Source organism: Podarcis filfolensis, assembly GCF_964270895.1.
Source record: "Podarcis filfolensis genome assembly, chromosome: 13".
In the NCBI taxonomy this organism is placed as follows: domain Eukaryota; kingdom Metazoa; phylum Chordata; class Lepidosauria; order Squamata; family Lacertidae; genus Podarcis; species Podarcis filfolensis.
In genome coordinates, this window is record NC_139615.1 from 38650309 (window position 1) to 38670041 (window position 19733).

Consider the following 19733-nt stretch of genomic DNA (forward strand, 5'->3'; position numbering starts at 1 on the left):
CCCCTCCACCACCATGTCTTTTCCTTGGTGCTTCTAGAAGAGGAATTGCAATTGACCCATTGCATTTTTCCTGTTTGTTCTATACACTCCATTCGCTGCAATGGGTGTGACATTTGAAATGTGAACATTCCATGTCGTCATAAAAACTTATCCAGCTTATCTCAGCAAATAAGCACATAGTTCCAGAACTCCCAGACCATTACTGCACGATCTGCTGCTTTGTTTTGTTTTGTTCACTTTCTTTTAGGTAGCATTTTAATCTTATTTTGTACTTAGTTCTTTTTATGACAGCAACAATTCCTGGCCCCAGCAGATCTGCGTGGGCCCCCTGCTGATGGCATTCCAATGCCATTTAAAATATTTTTTGTTCCAGCACAGCTTTGGCTCGACTGGTATTTTGATGTACAGTGGCACCTTGGTTCTCAAATGCCTTGGTACTCAAACAACTTGGAACCCAAACACTGCAAACCCGGAAGTAAGTGTTCCGGTTTGCGAACTTTTTTCGGAAGCCGAATGTGCTCCGTTTTGAGTGTTATGCTTCCGTTTTGAGCGCCACACTTCCGTTTTGAGTGTTACGCTGAGGTCTGTCTGATTTTGCTATTTATTTTGCGTTTCTGCAGCTCTTTTTGTTTTGTTTTTGTGATTGTGTGGAACCCAGTTCAGCTATTGATTGATTGTGTGACCTTGTTTGATGCTTTCATTTTATGGATCAATGGTCTCGTTAGATAGTAAAATTCATGTTAAATTGCTGTTTTAGAGGTTGTTTTTAAAGGTCTGGAGTGGATTAATTCTTTTTGCATTACTTTCTATGGGAAAGTTCGCCTTGGTTTTAGAACGCTTTGGTTTTGGAACGGACTTCCGGAATGGATTACATTTGAGAACCAAGATACCACTGTACTTTTATTTTTATATATATATATATATATATATATATATATATATATATATATAGTGCCTGACGTGCTCTGGTCCATGGGGTCATGAAGAGTTGGACACGACTAAACAACAATAACATATTTATTGATGTTAAGCTATCTTGGACACTGCAATTTGAAATGGCACAGTGGTTATAAATGCTTGAAATAAATGAATAGATAGGGAGCTCAAGCAAGATCTAGCCAACACCCAAGAACTGCAAGTTCAATTAGGGGAAGGTACATGGTATAATCTTGGTTTTTGCCTCACCTCCTGGGAACACCAAGCACATTGTGGGTTCACTGCCAAGCACTGCTGACATGAGTTTACTCCTCGTGTAGTACAGATGTCATCGTCACCTGAAGAAGAAAAGGCAGACAAGAATTGGACCACAGTTTCAAACAGCATTTTCATGGGTCATGGGTGGTAAGAAAACTACATATGACCAGTGCACGCTTATGGATCTGCAAGGGGGGGGCCTGCTAATAGTTCCATTTTACCCACCGCTTGTGGCACAGTGACTTATAGCAGGGCCTTCTTTGTCATGGCTCCCCAACTGTGGAATTCCCTCCCAGTGGAGATATGTAGACCTGTCTTGTTGATGTATTTTTTCAGCATCTACTGAATAGGCCTGGGCAATGAATCGATACATCTTCCAGGACCAAATGATGCTCCTTCCTTTTCAACATCGCAGTGTATCACTATATCATGATGTTTAGATACATCGCAATGTTGAAAAGCTGATATCGCCCAGCTGTACTACTCAAGACTTCTTTCTTTGGCCTGGTCTTTGTGGGGTGGGCTCATAATACGATCCATTTATTGCTGTGTCATCACATGTTATGCCATTGGTGGTTCCTTATATACCAGTTGTACTTCTATTGTTGGTATTTTATCAGAAACGGCAAACGCACACAAAGCGGAAACTTCAGTTAATAATAATAATAATTAAAATATATATTTATACCCCGCCCTCCCCGGCCAGAGCTGGGCTCAGGGCAGCTAACATCAGTAAATTTACAATAAAAACATAATGGGGGGGGGGACCCCAATTTAAAATACAGGTTAAAATACAATTTAAAATGCAGCCTCATTTTAAAAGTAGCCCATAGATCAAAACCATAAGGGGAGGGAAACATAAGGGTCAGACTGAGTCCAAACCAAAGGCCAGGTGGAACAGCTCTGTCTTGCAGGCCCTGCAGAAAGATGTCAAGTCCCGCAGGGTCCTAGTCTCTTGAGACAGAGCGTTCCACCAAGTCGGGGCCAGTACTGAAAAAGCCCTGGCCCTAGTTGAGACCAATCTAACCACCTTGCGACCTCCAAAGTGTTGTCATTTGTGGACCTTAAGGTCCTCCGCGGGGCATACCAGGAGAGGTGGTCCCGTAGGTATGAGGGTCCTAGGCCGCATAGGGTTGAAGGGTGATCTAGAAATCTGACAAATATATGAATACTGGAAGTTGAATACAAGAAGCTGACAAAAAGGCGAACTTCTCTCTAATATCTACAGCAAATAACATGAATATTTTAATGGGGAGGGAAGACTGTTAACCTTCAGATAGATTCCTAAACTGGATATGATAATCTGCACCACAGGTTTCAAAAATCAGGATTAAAAAATGTGATACCTGAACAAATTTCCACTTTCAATTTCAACCTCGGGGTGGGGGGGAAGAGTTCAAACACTAATAATAAATCTTGAACTTCAGCCAAAAAGAGTACCAAGTATGACATTTCTTTGTCCTCAAAGGACCTCACTTTTCATACTCCAGTCCCCATGTGTTAATTTCTGATTTTATTTTAAAAGTCCAGATTTTGAATTGAGGCAAAATTATAAGGTCTCACCATTCCCACCCCCGCCCCCGTCACTACACCCCTCCCTGTGCTCCTTGAATTTTTACAAGACTAATCTGGAAACATACCTAGGAGATTTTATCTTCCAGAGAATGCACTAAATATTGTTCGCTAAATGTTTTCGCAGGAGGATTCCAGCATAACTGGAGCTGTGCATTCCTAGGGGAATTATCAGCAATATCTGAACAGCAGCACAGAAAGAAAACCAGTGTATTCACATAGCCAAACTCCCCTTATCTTAGCGATGCCCTTCGCTTGGAAAGACGACAGCTACCGGTATTCCGAACTGCTCCATGCCTTACGTAGCAGGAAACCTGTGTTGTACCGTTATTAAGTGCTACTCCAAAATGTGAGAGTGTGCTTATGTCATCCACACGCCTCAGCTATCAGAAGCTGGGGAAACTTTAATATAGACACTCAAGGGCTCGTCCACACTTGTCCCAAGATTCCTAGGCATAGGTCAGAGGTTTTTTCTTTCGTCCTGCTGCTTTTCCCAGGACTCTGCTTTCCTTTGGCCCACATCAGTGAGGCTGAGAGGGGCATCTTGTCATCTGGGCTGCCCAAGATCTCCTTACACGCTGTCCAGGCGGGACCCATTACTTACATCAGAGGAGCCTACACAACACAAAACGCTGTTGCCGTATGTAGGTGTTTTTTTTATTTGCTTTTTATCTTATATTTTGGAAATGTACATCCAGTTTTTTTCTCCTTTAAATTTTTTTGGGGCCCCCAAGAGAGTGGGGCCCTGAGCTTGTTTAGCTCATACGTAAATCTGGCACTGCTCCCATTGTACAGCTGTGGGGTGGACTGCGAGTCCATTGGACTGGATTTGAACCCAGGGCTCCCAAATCACCAGACTCACCGTAGGCGAGTGGACCCTGCTACCTACAATGATTTCGACAGCAGGCCTCTTTTAAGGGAGAGGTGGGGCAGGCAGCACTCCGGAGTCTCCACTAGCCCCTTGTTTATCTCTATAATTGCTTTTCTTCCTTTGTTCATGCACAAACACCCCCTCCTCTAATAACCACCTTGGACTGCTGACTCACAGGCTGTGGCTTCGGCAGCTCCCAGAGGCTGGAGATTACGCAGCTTCCTCAGAAACTGTTGATTAACAGCCCAGAGTTATTATTAACTCCACATTGGCTTGTCTATGGAAGACTGCCACCCCGCTATGTTTCTTTCTTACTGCGTCTGTGGGCTTGCATAAAGATTTCTCACCAGTTTATGCTAAGTTTTTTCCCTCCCCGTCTCCTTGTCCACAGCTTAGGAGCTGACAAATCCAAATGTATGAATAAGTTCTCTTTTGCCTTATCAGGAAACACAAAGAACTGCTGGTTGTTGTTGTTTAAAATGACAAATAAAATGTGGGTGTAATATGGGCCATACAGATACAGAAGCAAAAACAGGAGACAAAGAGGGAATGAGGGGACGGAGGACAGAGAGATAGCACTGAAGAGGCTTTCGCAAGTTCTCTCTTTCTCCAAAACCACAAGGATTATAAACTTGTGGGCACAATTCACATCCCACGGACCTCAAGGTTGAAAACCTTGCCCATTTATTGTAATGAAGCTAGGCTGACGCTACTCTGGCTACACACAAGAGTCACAGGAGTGTCGTTCTCCCCATGAAACGCTAAGCTGCAGTTTCAATAGCACCACCAACCTTTGCAAAGTTTAGAAACTTGAGGGAAAAGAAAAAGAAAGCTGGGAGTCTCCACAGATCCAGCTTCCACAACAGGGAGTTCTGTATGTTCTCAGGGACTGGAGATCTTGAATGCAAGCAGCCAGGGCCGGCCTGAGACATTTCGGCGCATGAGGAGAACCCCAAAATGGGGCACCCACCATATCCACCAGGGAAGGAGGAATGAATGAAGACTGGAGAAAGATGGATATCAGGATCTGTTTGGGGACCGTGCTGCCTGAGGCAGTCTCCTTACCTGGCCTCATGGTTGGGCCGGGCCTGCAAGTGGCTATTATTGCTACAGTTTGAGGAGCGGCGTGACGAAAATATTTGACAAATAAGGGCAACTTCATATTCCCCTAGCCATTGCATTTAAGGTCCTTACTGCGGTCAGAGATTAGGCTAAACCCCAGATAGATCCTCTTGCCCCCTTTTCCACTGTGAAAGGACATTTCCAGTCACCTGGTGATAGTGGAAACCCAGAGGTTTGCTGAATCATACCACACCCATTGAGCAGCCCACATGAAGAACCATCACCAAATCAAGGTTTCTGAGTAACAGACTGTGATGTGCTGATCATTCATATGTCTGGCTCGTGAGGTGTGACTGGCACCAAGTGATGTGATGCACATTCTCCACCCTTCTTATTCCATGCTTTCTGCCTTTCCAAAAGCTCAGTGTTTCATGTTCTCCCCCTTTGCACCTTTGGCCATACCAAGTCCTGGAATTAGTTCTTGTCTTCCCTCCACTGAGCCACCTCTCCTCACCAACAACAGTAATCTTCCCTGCCCTGCCTTCCTTGATGTTCCTCAGGTGTCTCACAACAACCTTCAACTCTGACAACACCGCTAGGAGCTTGCAAAAAAACCCCCCAAAAAATCAACCCCAACAATCCTCTCTTCCAGTCCTGCCCATCCAAAATAGACTGCAAGCCCTCTGAGGGCTGAGACTGAATACTTTTCTATGTTTTGTATCATGCTGATGCTAAACAGATTTTAAAAATAAAAAATAAAAAGCAGTAATCAACTTATTTAGGAGACTCCTTGTTATCACGATAGTATGATAAGGATTCGGCTAACAGTTGAATATATTTATCACATTCTGATACCCACTCTTCTTTAAAGGAATTCAAGGTGGGTATGCACCCCCCCACTTCATTTTATCCTCTCAACAACCCTGTGAGGTACGTTAGGTAAGTAAAGCTGTGTTTTATTGACAGGGGCTCACATGCTTTGTACAGAACATTAACTCCCTCCACAAAGAAAACTAGACTTTCCCCAAATAAATAATAATAATAATAATTACTACTACTACTAATATCATCACTATCATACGTCATCAAGGAGCATTCAGTCACATGAAACAGTTCCGTTTGTTCCTAGTTCAGTCCAAATTTAGACAGAGCTTTCCCTTGTATCCCACCAATCTGCTGATTCCCAGTCCCCCTCCCTTATCAAATTGTTGCAGCAGTGACAACTCTAGTGAGGCAGCAATACATGGCAAGCAAGGAGAAGGAAAGCATGGAGGCCTCTCCCCTCTCGCTGGGGAAATGTTTCTCCCCCTCAAAGGCTCTTAACTGGCCTTGCTTCAATGTATTGCAGCCTGATCTTGCTGTCAGTGCAATTCCATCCTGGTAAATGCACTAGAAAGGAAAGAAAGGGAGTAGGAGGGGAATTCTTCTGTGGTTTGGATGTAAACCTGAGTAGGAGAAGAATTCGGGGGTCAACGCTGTGCAATTCCAGCCTCCCTCTGTTTCTCTCACACACACGCATACACAATCTCTGAGTCATACACACACCTCTTCTGAGCTGTGGCCTGATAGCGGTCATACATTCAAGTATATTAGCTGTCTTCAGGGTTAGAAATTTACTTGTTTTGTAAACTGAAAGCAGAGGTGGAGCCTGCATGCAACACCAATGTTTAGCGTAAAGGTAAAGGGACCCCTGACCATTAGGTCCAGTCGCGGACGACTCTGGGGTTGCGGGGCTCATCTCGCTTTATTGGCCGAGGGAGCCGGCGTACAGCTTCCGGGTCATGTGGCCAGCATGACTAAGCTGCTTCTGGCGAACCAAAGCAGCGCACGGAAACGCCGTTTACCTTCCCGCTGGAGCGGTACCTATTTATCTACTTGCACTTTGACGTGCTTTCGAACTGCTAGGTTGGCAGGAGCAGGGACTGAGCAACGGGAGCTCACCCCGTCACAGGGATTCAAACCGCCGACCTTCTGATCAGAAAGTCCTAGGCTCTGTAGTTTAACCCACAGCGCCACCCGCGTCCCTAATGTTTAGAGTACAGTCTTGCAAATAATCACACAGAACAGCAGTGGGGAACATTTGGCCATTCAAACCTCAGCTGAACTTCAGTTTCCAGCATCCCTGACCATTGGCCATATTTGCTGAGGCACATGGGAGTTGTAGTCCAGCAACATATGCAGAGCCAACTGTTCCCTGTCCCTGATATTAGAAGGCTAGAAAACAGTGCTGGGTGGGGAATCCATACAGACTGGGCTAATTCATAGTCCAAGATAATCTGCAAAGCAACAAACTCTAAAAAGACTAAGGTCACTTGCAAATGACCGGCTTATTCAGCATTAATTAGACAATGTTGTCTAACTGCTATTCCAGACTTCCCAGTGCATTACCTCAACCATTTCCTGCTTGCAAAAAGTCCAGTTTGGTGGGGTGAGGGTTATCATGCAGGACTTCCAAATCAACTCTAATTGCACAACCTGAATTTCCAGGCATGTGACTGAATCCCACCCAAAAAACAGACAGAGCCCGGAAGTGCCCATGTGGAAGCAGCATGCCTGCAACATAGTTGCGTGTCAAGACCCCGAAACCACCCCCTAGGCAATGAATGAGACACAAGGACACGGATATTAGGTTAATGTTATTGGGCAAAATTTGGCCACAAATTTATTGGCTACAGAATATGAGTGGTATTGGCTTAGGCACTGGAGTTGACCCAACTATATCTGACTCCTGCCCGTCATGCGGGGAGTCCAGTAAGGGAGAGCCAGCGTGGTGCAGTGGGTAAGAGCGGTGGACTCATAATCTGGTGAACCAGGTTTGATTCCCTGCTCCTCCACATTCACCTGCTGGGTGACATTGGCTAGTCACACTTCTCTGAAGTCTCTCAGCCCCACTCACCTCACAGAGTGTTTGTTGTGGGGGAGGAAGGGAAAGGAGATTGTTAGCCACTTTGAGACTCCTTTGGGTAGTGATAAAGCGGGATATCAAGTCCAAACTCCTCCTCTTCTTCTTCTTCAACCACTGATAGGGGGAGCCCCGTCGATGCAAACCAACTCGAGCTCACCCAGGGTTCCCGACGGGGTCGTAGCATGGCCCTAGCCCAGTCCCAGTGTGGTGTAGAGAGCCAGTTTGGTGTAGTGGTTAAGAGCGGTGGACTCGTAATCTGGGGAACCGGGTTCGCTTCCCCGCTCCTCCACATGCAGCTGCTGGGTGACCTTGGGCCAGTCACACTTCTCTGAAGTCTCTCAGCCCCACTCACCTCACAGAGTGTTTGTTGTGGGGGAGGAAGGGAAAGGAGAATGTTAGCCGCTTTGAGACTCCTGAAGGGGAGTGAAAGGCGGGATATCAAATCCAAACTCTTCTTCTTCTTCTTCGTCCCGGACTTCGGACAAGATCCACCCCCCCCGGATTCCTTTAAAGGAATACCCTTAAGCTTGGAGGGGCAGGTGATGACCACACCTCCTCTCCCCCCATCATAAGATCAACCAATGCCTAACTGCCAAACCTTACAAAGTTGTGACGATTGCTATGATGTAGGTGAAAACCAAACGGTCCTTGCCAGTCTGCCAAGTGGAAAAATTCCTACCAGACCCCTCAATGGCGACCAACCCCATAGCAAGGCCAATGTCAAAGCCTGCAAATTAGGGAGAGCGGGTGGGAGATTGAGGAAGCGAGCCGAGAGAAACCTCTCTGGCTCGCGCCTTTGTTTAAATGGGGCCTGGTCACACCTCCCCAGCCAGCGGATTGGCTGGCTGGGTGATGGCGTGGCAGGGAGCCTCTGGGTTTGGATTTGGATTTTGGATTTGATATCCCGCTTTATCAGTACCCTAAGGAGTCTCAAAGCGGCTCACAATCTCCATTCCCTTCCTCCCACATAACAAACACTCTGTGAGGTGAGTGAGAGACTTTACAGAAGTGTGACTAGCCCAAGGTCACCCAGCAGCTGCATGTGGAAGAGCGGGGAATCGAACCCAGTTCACCAGATTATGAATCCACTGCTCTTAACCACTACACAACACTGGCTCCCAGTCCCCCGCCCCTGGAGGGGAGTTGGTGGCCACGTGGTCCACCGCAACTCCTCCCCACTTCTAAGTGGAGAGGATTTCCTCTGCGCAATTCGTCTTGGATCTGGTTTGCCATGACGCCCCATTCTCCCTTCGCTGCCCTTTGTGCCCGTGTTGTGCATAATACAAAGAACAGCACCGAACAACAAGATAAGGGAAAATCCAAAGAGATTGTGCCGTATGAACGAATGACTGAACAAATGCATAGAGGAAACAATAAGTATTCGGAGGAAGAGGCCCAGCTAAATAAACATGTGACTGGTCCAAAATAGATGTGGAAAGGCCCATCCTGATTCAAGCGTCCAGCTCACTGACACATAAAGCACACCCTCCAACATTTCTCTGATGAAAACAGGGACGTCCTATTCTATAATATTAATACCGTATTGGCCTGAATATAAGCCTCACTTTTTTCCCCAAATTCCAACCGTGAAACGTTAAAGTGCGGCTAAAATTCGTGACCTTACAAAAACTGGCTTTGACGATATTGCTGCTGAAACAGACATACGGTAAAACGGAACAGGTGTAAGTGCCTGCGGAATTTTAAGAGAGCGGTTTATATTCAGGTATTCTCTCCCTCCCGCCCCCCCGAATGTTAAAGGTGTGGCTTATATTTGGGTGCAGCTTATATTCGGGCTAATGCGGTAATAATTATATTATTTATACCCCGCCCATCTGACTGGGTTGCCCCAGCCACTCTGGGCAGCTTCCAACATATATATATATAAGAAACATAATAAAACATTAAACATTAAAAAAAACCCTTCAGATGTCTTCCAATAGTTGTATAGTTACCTCCTTGGCTGTGGGGGGGGGGGGGTCGCATCATTCCATATACCCTACTACTGTGGTACCTCGGGTTACATACGCTTCAGGTTACAGACTCCGCTAACCCAGAAATAGTACCTCGGGTTAAGAACTTTGCTTCAGGATGAGAACAGAAATCGTGCTCCGGTGGCGCGGTGGCAGCGGGAGGCTTCATTAGCTAAAGTGGTGCTTCAGGTTAAGAACAGTTTCAGGTTAAGAACGGACCTCCAGAACAAATTAAGTTCTTAACCAGTGGTACCACTGTATAGGCATTGGGAGCTTGCCTAAGGCCCCCTCAGATCCAGAGCCAACCCTGTTTTAGTGGACAAACATGAGGGACAAACATGGGGAACACAGAATACAGGGCCACCCCAAGACATTTTGCTGCCTGAGGCAAAGGACAAAATGGCGCTCCCTGCAATTCAGCCAACTGGACAGGCAAGGTTGGCTCTTGTTCAACCTGGCTGCCTCCACTGCACCTGAGAGTGGCAGACTCATTTTTTATTATTATTTATGAAATTTATATACCACCCTTCATCCAAAGATCCCAGGGTGGTTCATGAGAGGGGAGGTGTATAGGCCGCGTTGTACACTCGGTTGTTCCTTGCTGCTTCTCCCTTTCCCCAGTGTGGAGAGCCAGTGTGGTGTAGTGGTTAAGAGCGGTAGATTCATAATCAGGGGGACCGGGTTCAATTCCCCGCTCCTCCACATGCAGCTGCTGGGTGACCTTGGGCCAGTCACACTTCTCTGAAATCTCTCAGCCCCACTCAACTCACAGAGTGTTTGTTGTGGGGGAGGAAGGGAAAGGAGAATGTTAGCCGCTTTGAGACTCCTTCAGGTAGTGATAAAGCGGGATATCAAATCCAAACTCCTCTTCTTCCCCGTCTCTGCCACCTGAAGTAGTTGCTACACTGTGCCCAACGGTACGGCCTGCCCTAATAGGAAACCTGCCTCATACTAGGTCATGCTGTCCGTCTAGTCTAGTCTAGTCTAGTATTATCTACAGTGGTACCTCGGGTTACATACGCTTCAGGTCACATACGCTTCAGGTTACAGACTCCGCTAACCCAGAAATAGTACCTCGGGCTAAGAACTTTGCTTCAGGATGAGAACAGAAATTGTGCTCCAGCGGCCTGGTGGCAGCAGGAGGCCCCATTAGCTAAAGTGGTGCTTCAGGTTAAGAACAGTTTCAGGTTAAGAACAGACCTCCGGAATGAATTAAGTTCTTAACCCGAGGTACCACTGTACTCTACATTTCTTTGGGGGTTCAAGCAGAGAAAGGTCTTTGCAGCCACTTTTATCCTTTTTATCCAGAGGCGCTGGGGAATGAACCTGAGAGCTTATGCAGCCAAATCTTGTGTTTGTAACTCTTAAGCTTCCAAATGGCGCACAGGAAAAGATTTAAGCCATCCTGCTACTTGCTTCCATATAATGAAGTGAAGTAAAAGAACAGCTACGGAAACATCAACAGGCCACACATCTTATGTCTTGTCCCTGTGTTTCTGTACAAACAGCTGTGTACAGAAACATACAGTGCCATGCACTGGAGATCACTTCAGCTAATAAGAACATTCCATTCCTTTTTATTGGTGCCTGAGTGCAAGTGGGATCTACAACAATGTGTTGTAATACAGTATATCCTCGCTTCCTAGTAAGAGAGCTCGTGTTGAGAGTATCAGCCAGCCAGCCATGCTCCTGTTCAGGATACCCTAAGCTGTAAGAAGCTCAAGCAGGCCAATTATCTTTCCCCCTCCTGCCTCCTCCTCACTTTAGTATATTTGTGATGTTCTCCTTAATTGACTCTCAACATTTCAGGACTCGTGAGAAGCCATCAAGCATGCTTTTGTGTTCTGTATCTGTGGGCGTTGGGGCCTTTCGAATTATAAAAAAAAGTATTGTGCCTCTGCCTGCCTTGGAGTGCCTTCTTGGCTCCCATTTTATTGGCACACACTACCTGAACTTGCTGTTTGTGGGACAGATTATCATATGATTCTTGAGGCCACATTAGCTTTGACAGACACATGTCTCTCTTCATGCGCCTTCCCTGCTCATGTATCTAGCAACGAGTAGGATATATCAGAACTGGGGATGGAGAGAAGTGGCTGGACGAGTCGCTGCGGGTTGTGTTCCTTTCATGTTGCAAACGGGCCTCCGGAACGGATCCCGTTCGCAACCAGAGGTACCACTGTATTTGATATTTGATTTTAGCCGCCCTGAGCTCGGTCTTGGCCAGGGAGGGTGGGGTATAATTAAAAATTTACTTACTTACTCACTTCCCCAGGAGGCAGCGAGGTCCACCAGCCTAGATGGTTTTAAAAGAGGACGAGACAAATTCATGGAGGTGTGGGTTACCGATGGCTTGCTAGCCATCGTGGCTGTACTCTGCCTCCACAGTTGCGAGGCAGAAATGCTTCTGAATAAGAAACTGATGGAAAACACAGGAGGGGAAGGTGCTTTTGTGTCCAAGGCCTGCTTGTGGGTTTCCCAAAGGGATCCGGTTGGCCACTGTGAACACAGAATTGCTTTAGTAAACATCAGGAAGAACTTTCTGACGGTGAGAGCCCATTCGACAGCGGAACGGTCTCCCTCAGGAGGTTGTGAACTCTCCTTCCTTGGAGGATTTTAAGCAGAGGTTGATGGCCATCTGTCATGGATGCTTTTTTAGGTGATAATTCCTGCATTGCAGGGGGTTGGACTAGATGACCCTTGGCGTCCCTTCCAACTCTATGATTATATGAATAGATGGGCTACTGTCCTGGTGCAGCACAAATCAAGAGCATTTTCTTTTGTAAGCCACCTTGGGAGGGCATTGCCTTTAAATAATAAAATGATGGCCATCAATAATAAAAGGATGTCATTCAAGGCCCAGGTGGCCTCAGTGGCCCGGAGTACCTTCCATCAGCTTCGGCTGGTGCTCCAGCTCCGCCCCTACCTGGACAGGGATAGCCTAACTACTGTTGTCTATGCTCTGGTTAACTTCAAGGTTAGATCACTGAAATGCGTTATACGTGGGGCTGCCTCTGAAGACGGTTCGGAAACTTCAGCTAGTGCAGAATTCAGCGGCCAGGTTGCTCACCAGAGCAAGTCAGTTTGAGCATATTACACCAATCCTGGTGCGACTGCACTTCCTAACAATTAGTTTCCAGGCCCAATTCAAAGTGCAGGTTTTGACCTACAAAGCCTTAAACGGCTCAAAACCACAATACCTCAAGGACTGCTTCTTTCCATATGAGCCTACCCAGACCCTGAGATCACCTTCTGAGGCCCTCCTTCGTGCACCTCCTCCTCGAGAGGAGGCAGCATGAGAACGGGGCCTTCTCTGCAGTGGCTCCCTGTCTGTGGAATGCTCTCCCCAGGGAGGTTCGCCTGGCGTCTTTATTATACACCTTTAGGCGCCAGGCAAAAACATTCCTTTTTAACCAGGCCTTTGGTTGACCTGATGGCCATCCTATACCCTTTTAAAATGTGGCTCTTTTTTGGGGGGGGGTGAGTATTGTTCTTATTTTGATTTAAAATATTGTGATCTTTTCTGTCAACCACCCTGAGACCTCCAGGTATAGGGCAGTATATAAATTCAATAATTCAATAAATAAATAAATAACAGTCATTACGAAATGCAATTCCGTTCCCATGCTCGTTTCCCACCCACAGACTGTCCTAATCCACTTTCCTGCCCGTCTAGAAAACACTTCTGTTAACTATTTGCTCAGGTCAAAGGGAATGATTCAAAACTTCCTTTGGAAGAATTATCAGAATTTGCCAAACCGGTTAACACGCACGTACTCTGCCCAGGACACAATAGGGGTGGGGAAAATGAACTACGAATGTCCTATGGGAAAAGGCGGTGACTCCATCTACCTGCAAACCTAAAATCAATACCTGGCCATATTGTATTAGGGAAAGGAGAAGCTCAGCATCCTCTCAGCATTCCAGGAGAGGGGCTAGATCTCTGGAGGTAAACCAGTGCCAAGGTCAAGGTTTCACAGAGCCATAAAACAAATGTAGCTCCAGAAATTACCACAGGAATAGAATGAGATTAAAGTATTTGGCAGGGGTGCAGGCAGTGAGTGGGTGTAAGGAATATTGGTGTGTGAACAGCATGTCTATGTTTCAGCAGGGAAGAGACCAAATTTGGGGATGGGACCATCCAAACAAACACCTCCAACATTTAAAGCAAATAAACCCGGGAACTGTAGTTTACCTCCTCACAAGAGCTATAGCTCCCAGCTCTTTTAATTTTTTTAATTGCCAAGCATGGAAAGCTGAACGCATACAAGTTAAATGCTTGTATGCTGCAGGCTTGCTGTATCTCAACAACCCATTTGCAAATTTATTATTATTATTATTAATTGACATCCAAGGATATCATACACAATCTTAAATACATGTACAAAGAAAAGGTAAAACTGATAATAACACTCTTAAAGAATTATACTGTTATTGATTTAAACTTGTACTTATACGTGTTCTTTTCTTATACTTTCTAACTAAACAAAAATAAACCAAAAGTAGAATACAAAAAACTAAACTATGTCATTTCCCGATGTACTTTACATTTACAACACTGAATGTACTTATTACCTTACTCTTAATATGTTTTCTAATACTTTCTTATAACATATCGTACCATTTCCCCTTATTTATCAATGTTTAATTTACACAAGGGTCATTCAAACGCGGCCATAGATGTTATGTCGTTATTATATTTTTGTAGGTATTTCTTGAACATATCCCATTTTTGCATGAATGATTGTTTTGTATTTCCCCTTAATCTATTTGTCAATTGAGCCATTTCTGCATAGTCTAGTAACTTATTCTGCCATTCCCTTACTGTTGGTATTTTTCCCCCTTTCCAGTTTGATGCAATTAATAACCGGGCAGCGGCTGTCGCATATAAAAAGATTTCTCTTCTATTTTTCAGGATATCACTGCCTACAATTCCAAGCAGAAATGCTTCTGGCTTCTTTGAGAATGTTAATTTAAAGATCTTTTTCATCTCATCATAAATGAGGTTCCAGAACTCTTTAATTTTTCGGCATGTCCACCACATATGGTACATATCTCCTTTTGTTTCTCCACATGGCCAGCATTTGTCTGAAATATTTTTATACATCTTGGAGAGTTTTGATGGTGTAAGGTACCATCTAAATTGCATTTTCATCATGTTTTCTTTAATGGTGTAACATGCCGTAAAATTCATGTTAGTTTTCCAAAGGGTCTCCCATTCACTCATCATGATGGTGCGTCCGATGTCTTGTGCCCATTTAATCATTACCGCCTTCACCTCATCCTCCTTGACTTCCCAGTCAAGGAGGAGTTGGTACATTCTGGAAATGATTTTGGTATTATTTAACAATTCCTTTTCTAATTTTGAGGGCTCGTTGTTAAATCCATTTTTCTTGTCTTGTTTGAAAGTCTCAAAGAGCTGGTGATATCTAGCCCATGGGTAGGCAAACTAAGGCCCCGGGGTCCAGATCCAGCCCAATCACCTTCTAAATCTGGCCCGCAGACAGTCCGGAAATCAGCGTGTTTTTACATGAGTAGAATGTGTCCTTTTACTTAAAATGCATCTCTGGGTTATTTGTGGGGCCTGTCTGGTGTTTTTACATGAGTAGAATGTGTGCTTTTATTTAAAATGCATCTCTGGGTTATTTGTGGGGCATAGGAATTCGTTCATTTTTTTTCCCTTCAAAAAATAGTCCGGCCCCCGACTAGATCTGAGGGACAGTGGACCGGCCCCCTGCTGAAAAAGTTTGCTGACCCCTGTTCTAGCCATCCCATTTGCAAATTTAGTCACTTCCTGACAACTTCTTTACTGAGCATTCATCCTGTTGGCCGGGAAGATGCATCATGCTTTCTAGGGCATTGCCCCATGACTTTCTTTATCACACAAAGTCTTGTCTTTGGGGGGAAGCAGGTTTGTTGTGCAACTTTTCCTACTCATCACCTGTAATTGCGCAACCTCAATTGGCTGGTATGTGATATTGAAAGCAGAGACAGTCTGGAAGTGCCATTAAGCCGCCCCTGCCTGGAGTCACCTTTTATATGGTTTTGAGAAAAGAAGCGGGCACTGTTCTGCATGAGGATCCTTCCTCTGATATTATGGGATGGAAGGGCAGTTGCCTGGTTGAGCCTGTGGACTGGACGCTGAGCCTTGCAAGTTACGACGGGGAGAGTCAAGTCAAGGACCAGCCTTAATAGCTCCACAGACGGCATGAATCTTTATAGCGCCAAAGGAAACAGAGGTGCTTCCAGCCGGGAGCTTAAGACTGCAAAACGGTCATTCAGATACAGGGTGACCTTGGTCCAGTCGCCATTTCTCAGCTGAACCTACCTCACAAGGTTGTTGTGAGGATGAAACGGGGAGGAGGAGAACCATGTACACTACCTTGAACTTCTTGGAATATAGCTTATAAATGTAATAAATACAGTGGTACCTCAGGTTAAGTACTTGATTCGTTCCGAGGTCCGTACTTAACCTGAAACTGTTCTTAACCTGAAGCACCACTTTAACTAATGGGGCCTCCTGCTGCTGCCGCACCGCTAGAGCCCGATTTCTGTTCTCATCCTGAAGCAAAGTGCTTAACCCGAGGTAATATTTCTGGGTTAGCGGAGTCTGTAACCTGAAGCGTATGTAACCTGAGGTACCACTGTATGTCATAAAATGTATGCACTGCTTGATGGGGGGGGGGAACCCCTCAAAGGGATTATGGCAAAAGGTATTAGATATGGCAAACACCATTGGCAAGAGTTTTTAAAAACTGATTCAAGTGTTGCTCTTTTGTATGTGGGATTTAATCGCATGCCAGCAAGTTCCAGGTTGTGCAATTACAGGGCTCGTTCACACTTGCGCTTGCGCCGTGCTTAGAAAGTAGAGTCCGAGCTGCAAGAAACCTGCATTTCTAAAATGTCAAACTTTTCCGCGGTAAGTAAAGTGACAGGGAAACTCAACGGATTAGTGTGGGATAACAATTGCTTGGCACTGACCTCATATAACCTCCCCGCGAACGAATCCGAATGACGGCTCAACAAACAGAAGCAACCTTATTTCTGCGAAAAGGGTAGTAAATCCGGATTAAATTAAATCTTCGCTGGCATTCCAATGCCTCCAAAGTAACTTGGACCCTGAGGGGTGGGGTTGGGGGTGAGGAAGTGCATATCTAGGAGGAAAACCTATTCCCAACAGATCCGGATTGGACCCTTTCCCTAAGGACAGGGAGTTGAAAAGTCTTGTTTTGCTCCAAACAGTGATTCAAAGAAAAGAATTGAAAAGATCACACACGAAGTTTCCCTGAAGGAAAGTCGCCTTCCAAGTTTCCCTTCTCGGCTTGCAAAGGAGTCTAAAACTGGGAATCTTGCTAGGGAAGGAAATGCGTGAAAAGAGACGGGAGATGCTCACCAGTGGAAAAGCTCGCAGGAGGAGAGAGGCGCCCTTTTTTTGTGCGCCGCTAACTAACTTGCTTCAAACTATGGCAAGTTCTTACAGAAATGGGAATGCCTGATCACCTCATCTTTCTCCTGAGAAATCTCTATGTGGGACAAGAAGCTACAGTTAGAACTGGATATGGAACAACTGATTGGTTTAAAATTGGGAAAGGAGTACGACAAGGCTGTATATTGTCTCCCTGCTTATTTAACTTATATGCAGAATTCATCATGCGAAAGGCTGGGCTGGATGAATCCCTAGCCAGAATTAAGATTGCCGGAAGAAATATCAACAACCTCAGATACGCAGATGACACAACCTTGATGGCAGAAAGTGAGGAGGAATTAAAGAATCTCTTAATGAGGGTGAAAGAGGAGAGCGCAAAATATAGTCTGAAGCTCAACATCAAAAAACTAAGATCGTGACCACTGGGCCCATCACCTCCTGGCAAATAGAAGGGGAAGAAATGGAGGCAGTGAGAGATTTTATTTTCTTGGGTTCCATGATCACTGCCGATGGTGACAGCAGCCACGAAATTAAAAGACGCCTGCTCCTTGGGAGAAAAGCGATGACAAACCTAGACAGCATCTTAAAAAGCAGAGACATCACCTTGCCAACAAAGGTCCGTATAGTTAAAGCTATGATTTTCCCAGTAGTGATGTATGGAAGTGAGAGCTGGACCATAAAGAAGGCTGATCACCGAAGAATTGATGCTTTTGAATTATGGTGCTGGAGGAGACTCTTGAGAGAACCAAGGACTGCAAGAAGATCAAACCTCTCCATTCTGAAGGAAATCAGCCCTGAGTGCTCACTGGAAGGACAGATCCTGAAGCTGAGGCTCCAATACTTTGGCCACCTCATGAGAAGAGAAGACTCCCTGGAAAGACCCTGATGTTGGGAAAGATGGAGGGCAGAAGGAGAAGGGGACGACAGAGGACGAGATGGTTGGACAGTGTTCTCGAAACTAACATGAGTTTGACCAAACTGCGGGAGGCAGTGGAAGACAGAAGTGCCTGGCGTGCTCTGGTCCATGGGGTCACGAAGAGTCAGACACGACTAAACAACAACAGCGAACTCACTTACCCCAAACCGCGGAGGCGAACAGGATCAGCCCGAAGACACGGAAAGCGGCGCCCGCTTTGCCCATGTCGGCGGAGCGGGAGGTTTCCGAGCTGGAGAGAAGTTTTGGCTGCTGCTGCTGCAGAGGAAAAGCGAGCAGCTCTCCCGAGGCTTCCTCCGCCGCGGATGGTGCGTTATGGCTGCGCCGGGGCAGGAGGATCCCACGAGCAGGCGAGAGGAAGCAGCTGTCCGACGGGAGTCAGTGGGGCGAGCGGGTGGGTGGGATCGCCCCCGCCTTGGCTCGCAGCTCCCTCCCTCTCCTCCCCGGTCCTCCCCTCCCAGGAAGAAGGGCCTTCCCAGCGCCGCGGAGGGAGCGCGCCTTGCCCGCCCCCTCGGGGACTGGCTCTCCATCCGCCCCTCTTCGCTCTCGCCCCGGCCGCCCAAGGATCACCTTCTCCAAATCTCCTGGGCGTTATTTTATATACACACCCAGGATCGGCCCCAGACAGCTTACAAGAGGAAAGTTAACACACACAAAGAAACTGTTTGCATTAAATAGCATTATGTCAAATGGAGCTCAGTGCTTCTCTCACACGTTTTCCCTATAGCACCTTATGAGCGTACTGGGCAATTGACAAAGCTAGATGCAAACAAGTCCCTGCCCCAAACAGCTTACAATAGGAAAGTCAACACACAAAGAAATAATCTTTCTTCGCTACCTCTTTGGGCTGTGCACATAAATTCCCCCATTACACACAAAGTTTTTCTATGATTATCCTGGACCCTGCCCACCCCTGCAATAGATGGAGCTAGCCCATACTAATCGTGCTTAAAGTAGATCAGTTGATGTTAATGAACACGATTGACAAAGTTTCGTTTATTTTAGTGAGTCTACTATGAATAGGACTTGGCTACAACCCATTGTTACAAAGGAGACGAACAAAATCCTAGAACTTTCTGAGTTTCCCCACATGTATGCATGTGAACCGCCCTTATTCTGTGAACCGCCCTGAGGACGCGCCCCCCCCCAGGTATAGGGCAGGATATAAATAAAATAAAATAAATATGCATCTGAGCACGCACTCAGCAATTTCTCTAGCACCGATACTCTGCCAAAACAGCTGGCACAAAGGAGAAACTGGTGCACTCGCATTCAGGGCCGGATTTAGGTTTGATGAGACCCTAAGCTACTGAAGGTAACGTGGCCCAGTTTATATGTCCAGCTGTCCCTTGCCAACAACAAATTGTCACTTTTTTTGTGTTGAATAGATGCTATATGGTCATTTATGGACCTCATAGGTATCTAAAGCCATTGGCACATAACAAAATATGTATTTTATCAAAGTAATTGTTGAACTGAAATACAATTAAGAAGTATTTTAATAGTGAAATAATTATTAAGCTCTAACTTAAAATGATTTTTTTATTCATAACAAACTTAATATTGGTATTTGGCAATAACTTTCTATGGGAAAGCGCGCCTTGGTTTTTGAACGCTTTGGTTTTGGAACAGACTTCTGGAACGGATTAAGTTTGAGAGCCAAGGTATCACTGTGTATAGAAATGAGCAAACCAGTGATATTTTAGGGAGCAGGCTAGCAGGCAGGGCCCATGACTTACATCATAGGAGCCTACACAACACAGGGTTTATTTTATTTGCTTTTTATCTTTTATTTTGGA

General features: G+C 45.6%; 1 protein-coding gene across 1 annotated transcript in view; it reads right to left on the reverse strand.

The window, feature by feature from the left end:
- The window catches only part of ITGB3 (integrin subunit beta 3), a 61439-nt gene extending 42949 nt beyond the window's left edge, over positions 1-18490 (reverse strand). Inside the window, exons 1-2 of the mRNA XM_083582771.1 lie at positions 18078-18490; positions 1186-1274 (exon numbers count right to left, since the gene is read on the reverse strand). Coding sequence (XP_083438897.1) covers positions 1186-1274; positions 18078-18141 — 153 coding nt within the window. The 5' untranslated portion in view covers positions 18142-18490. The remainder of the gene's footprint in view (positions 1-1185; positions 1275-18077) is intronic.
- Positions 18491-19733: the final 1243 nt, after the last annotated feature.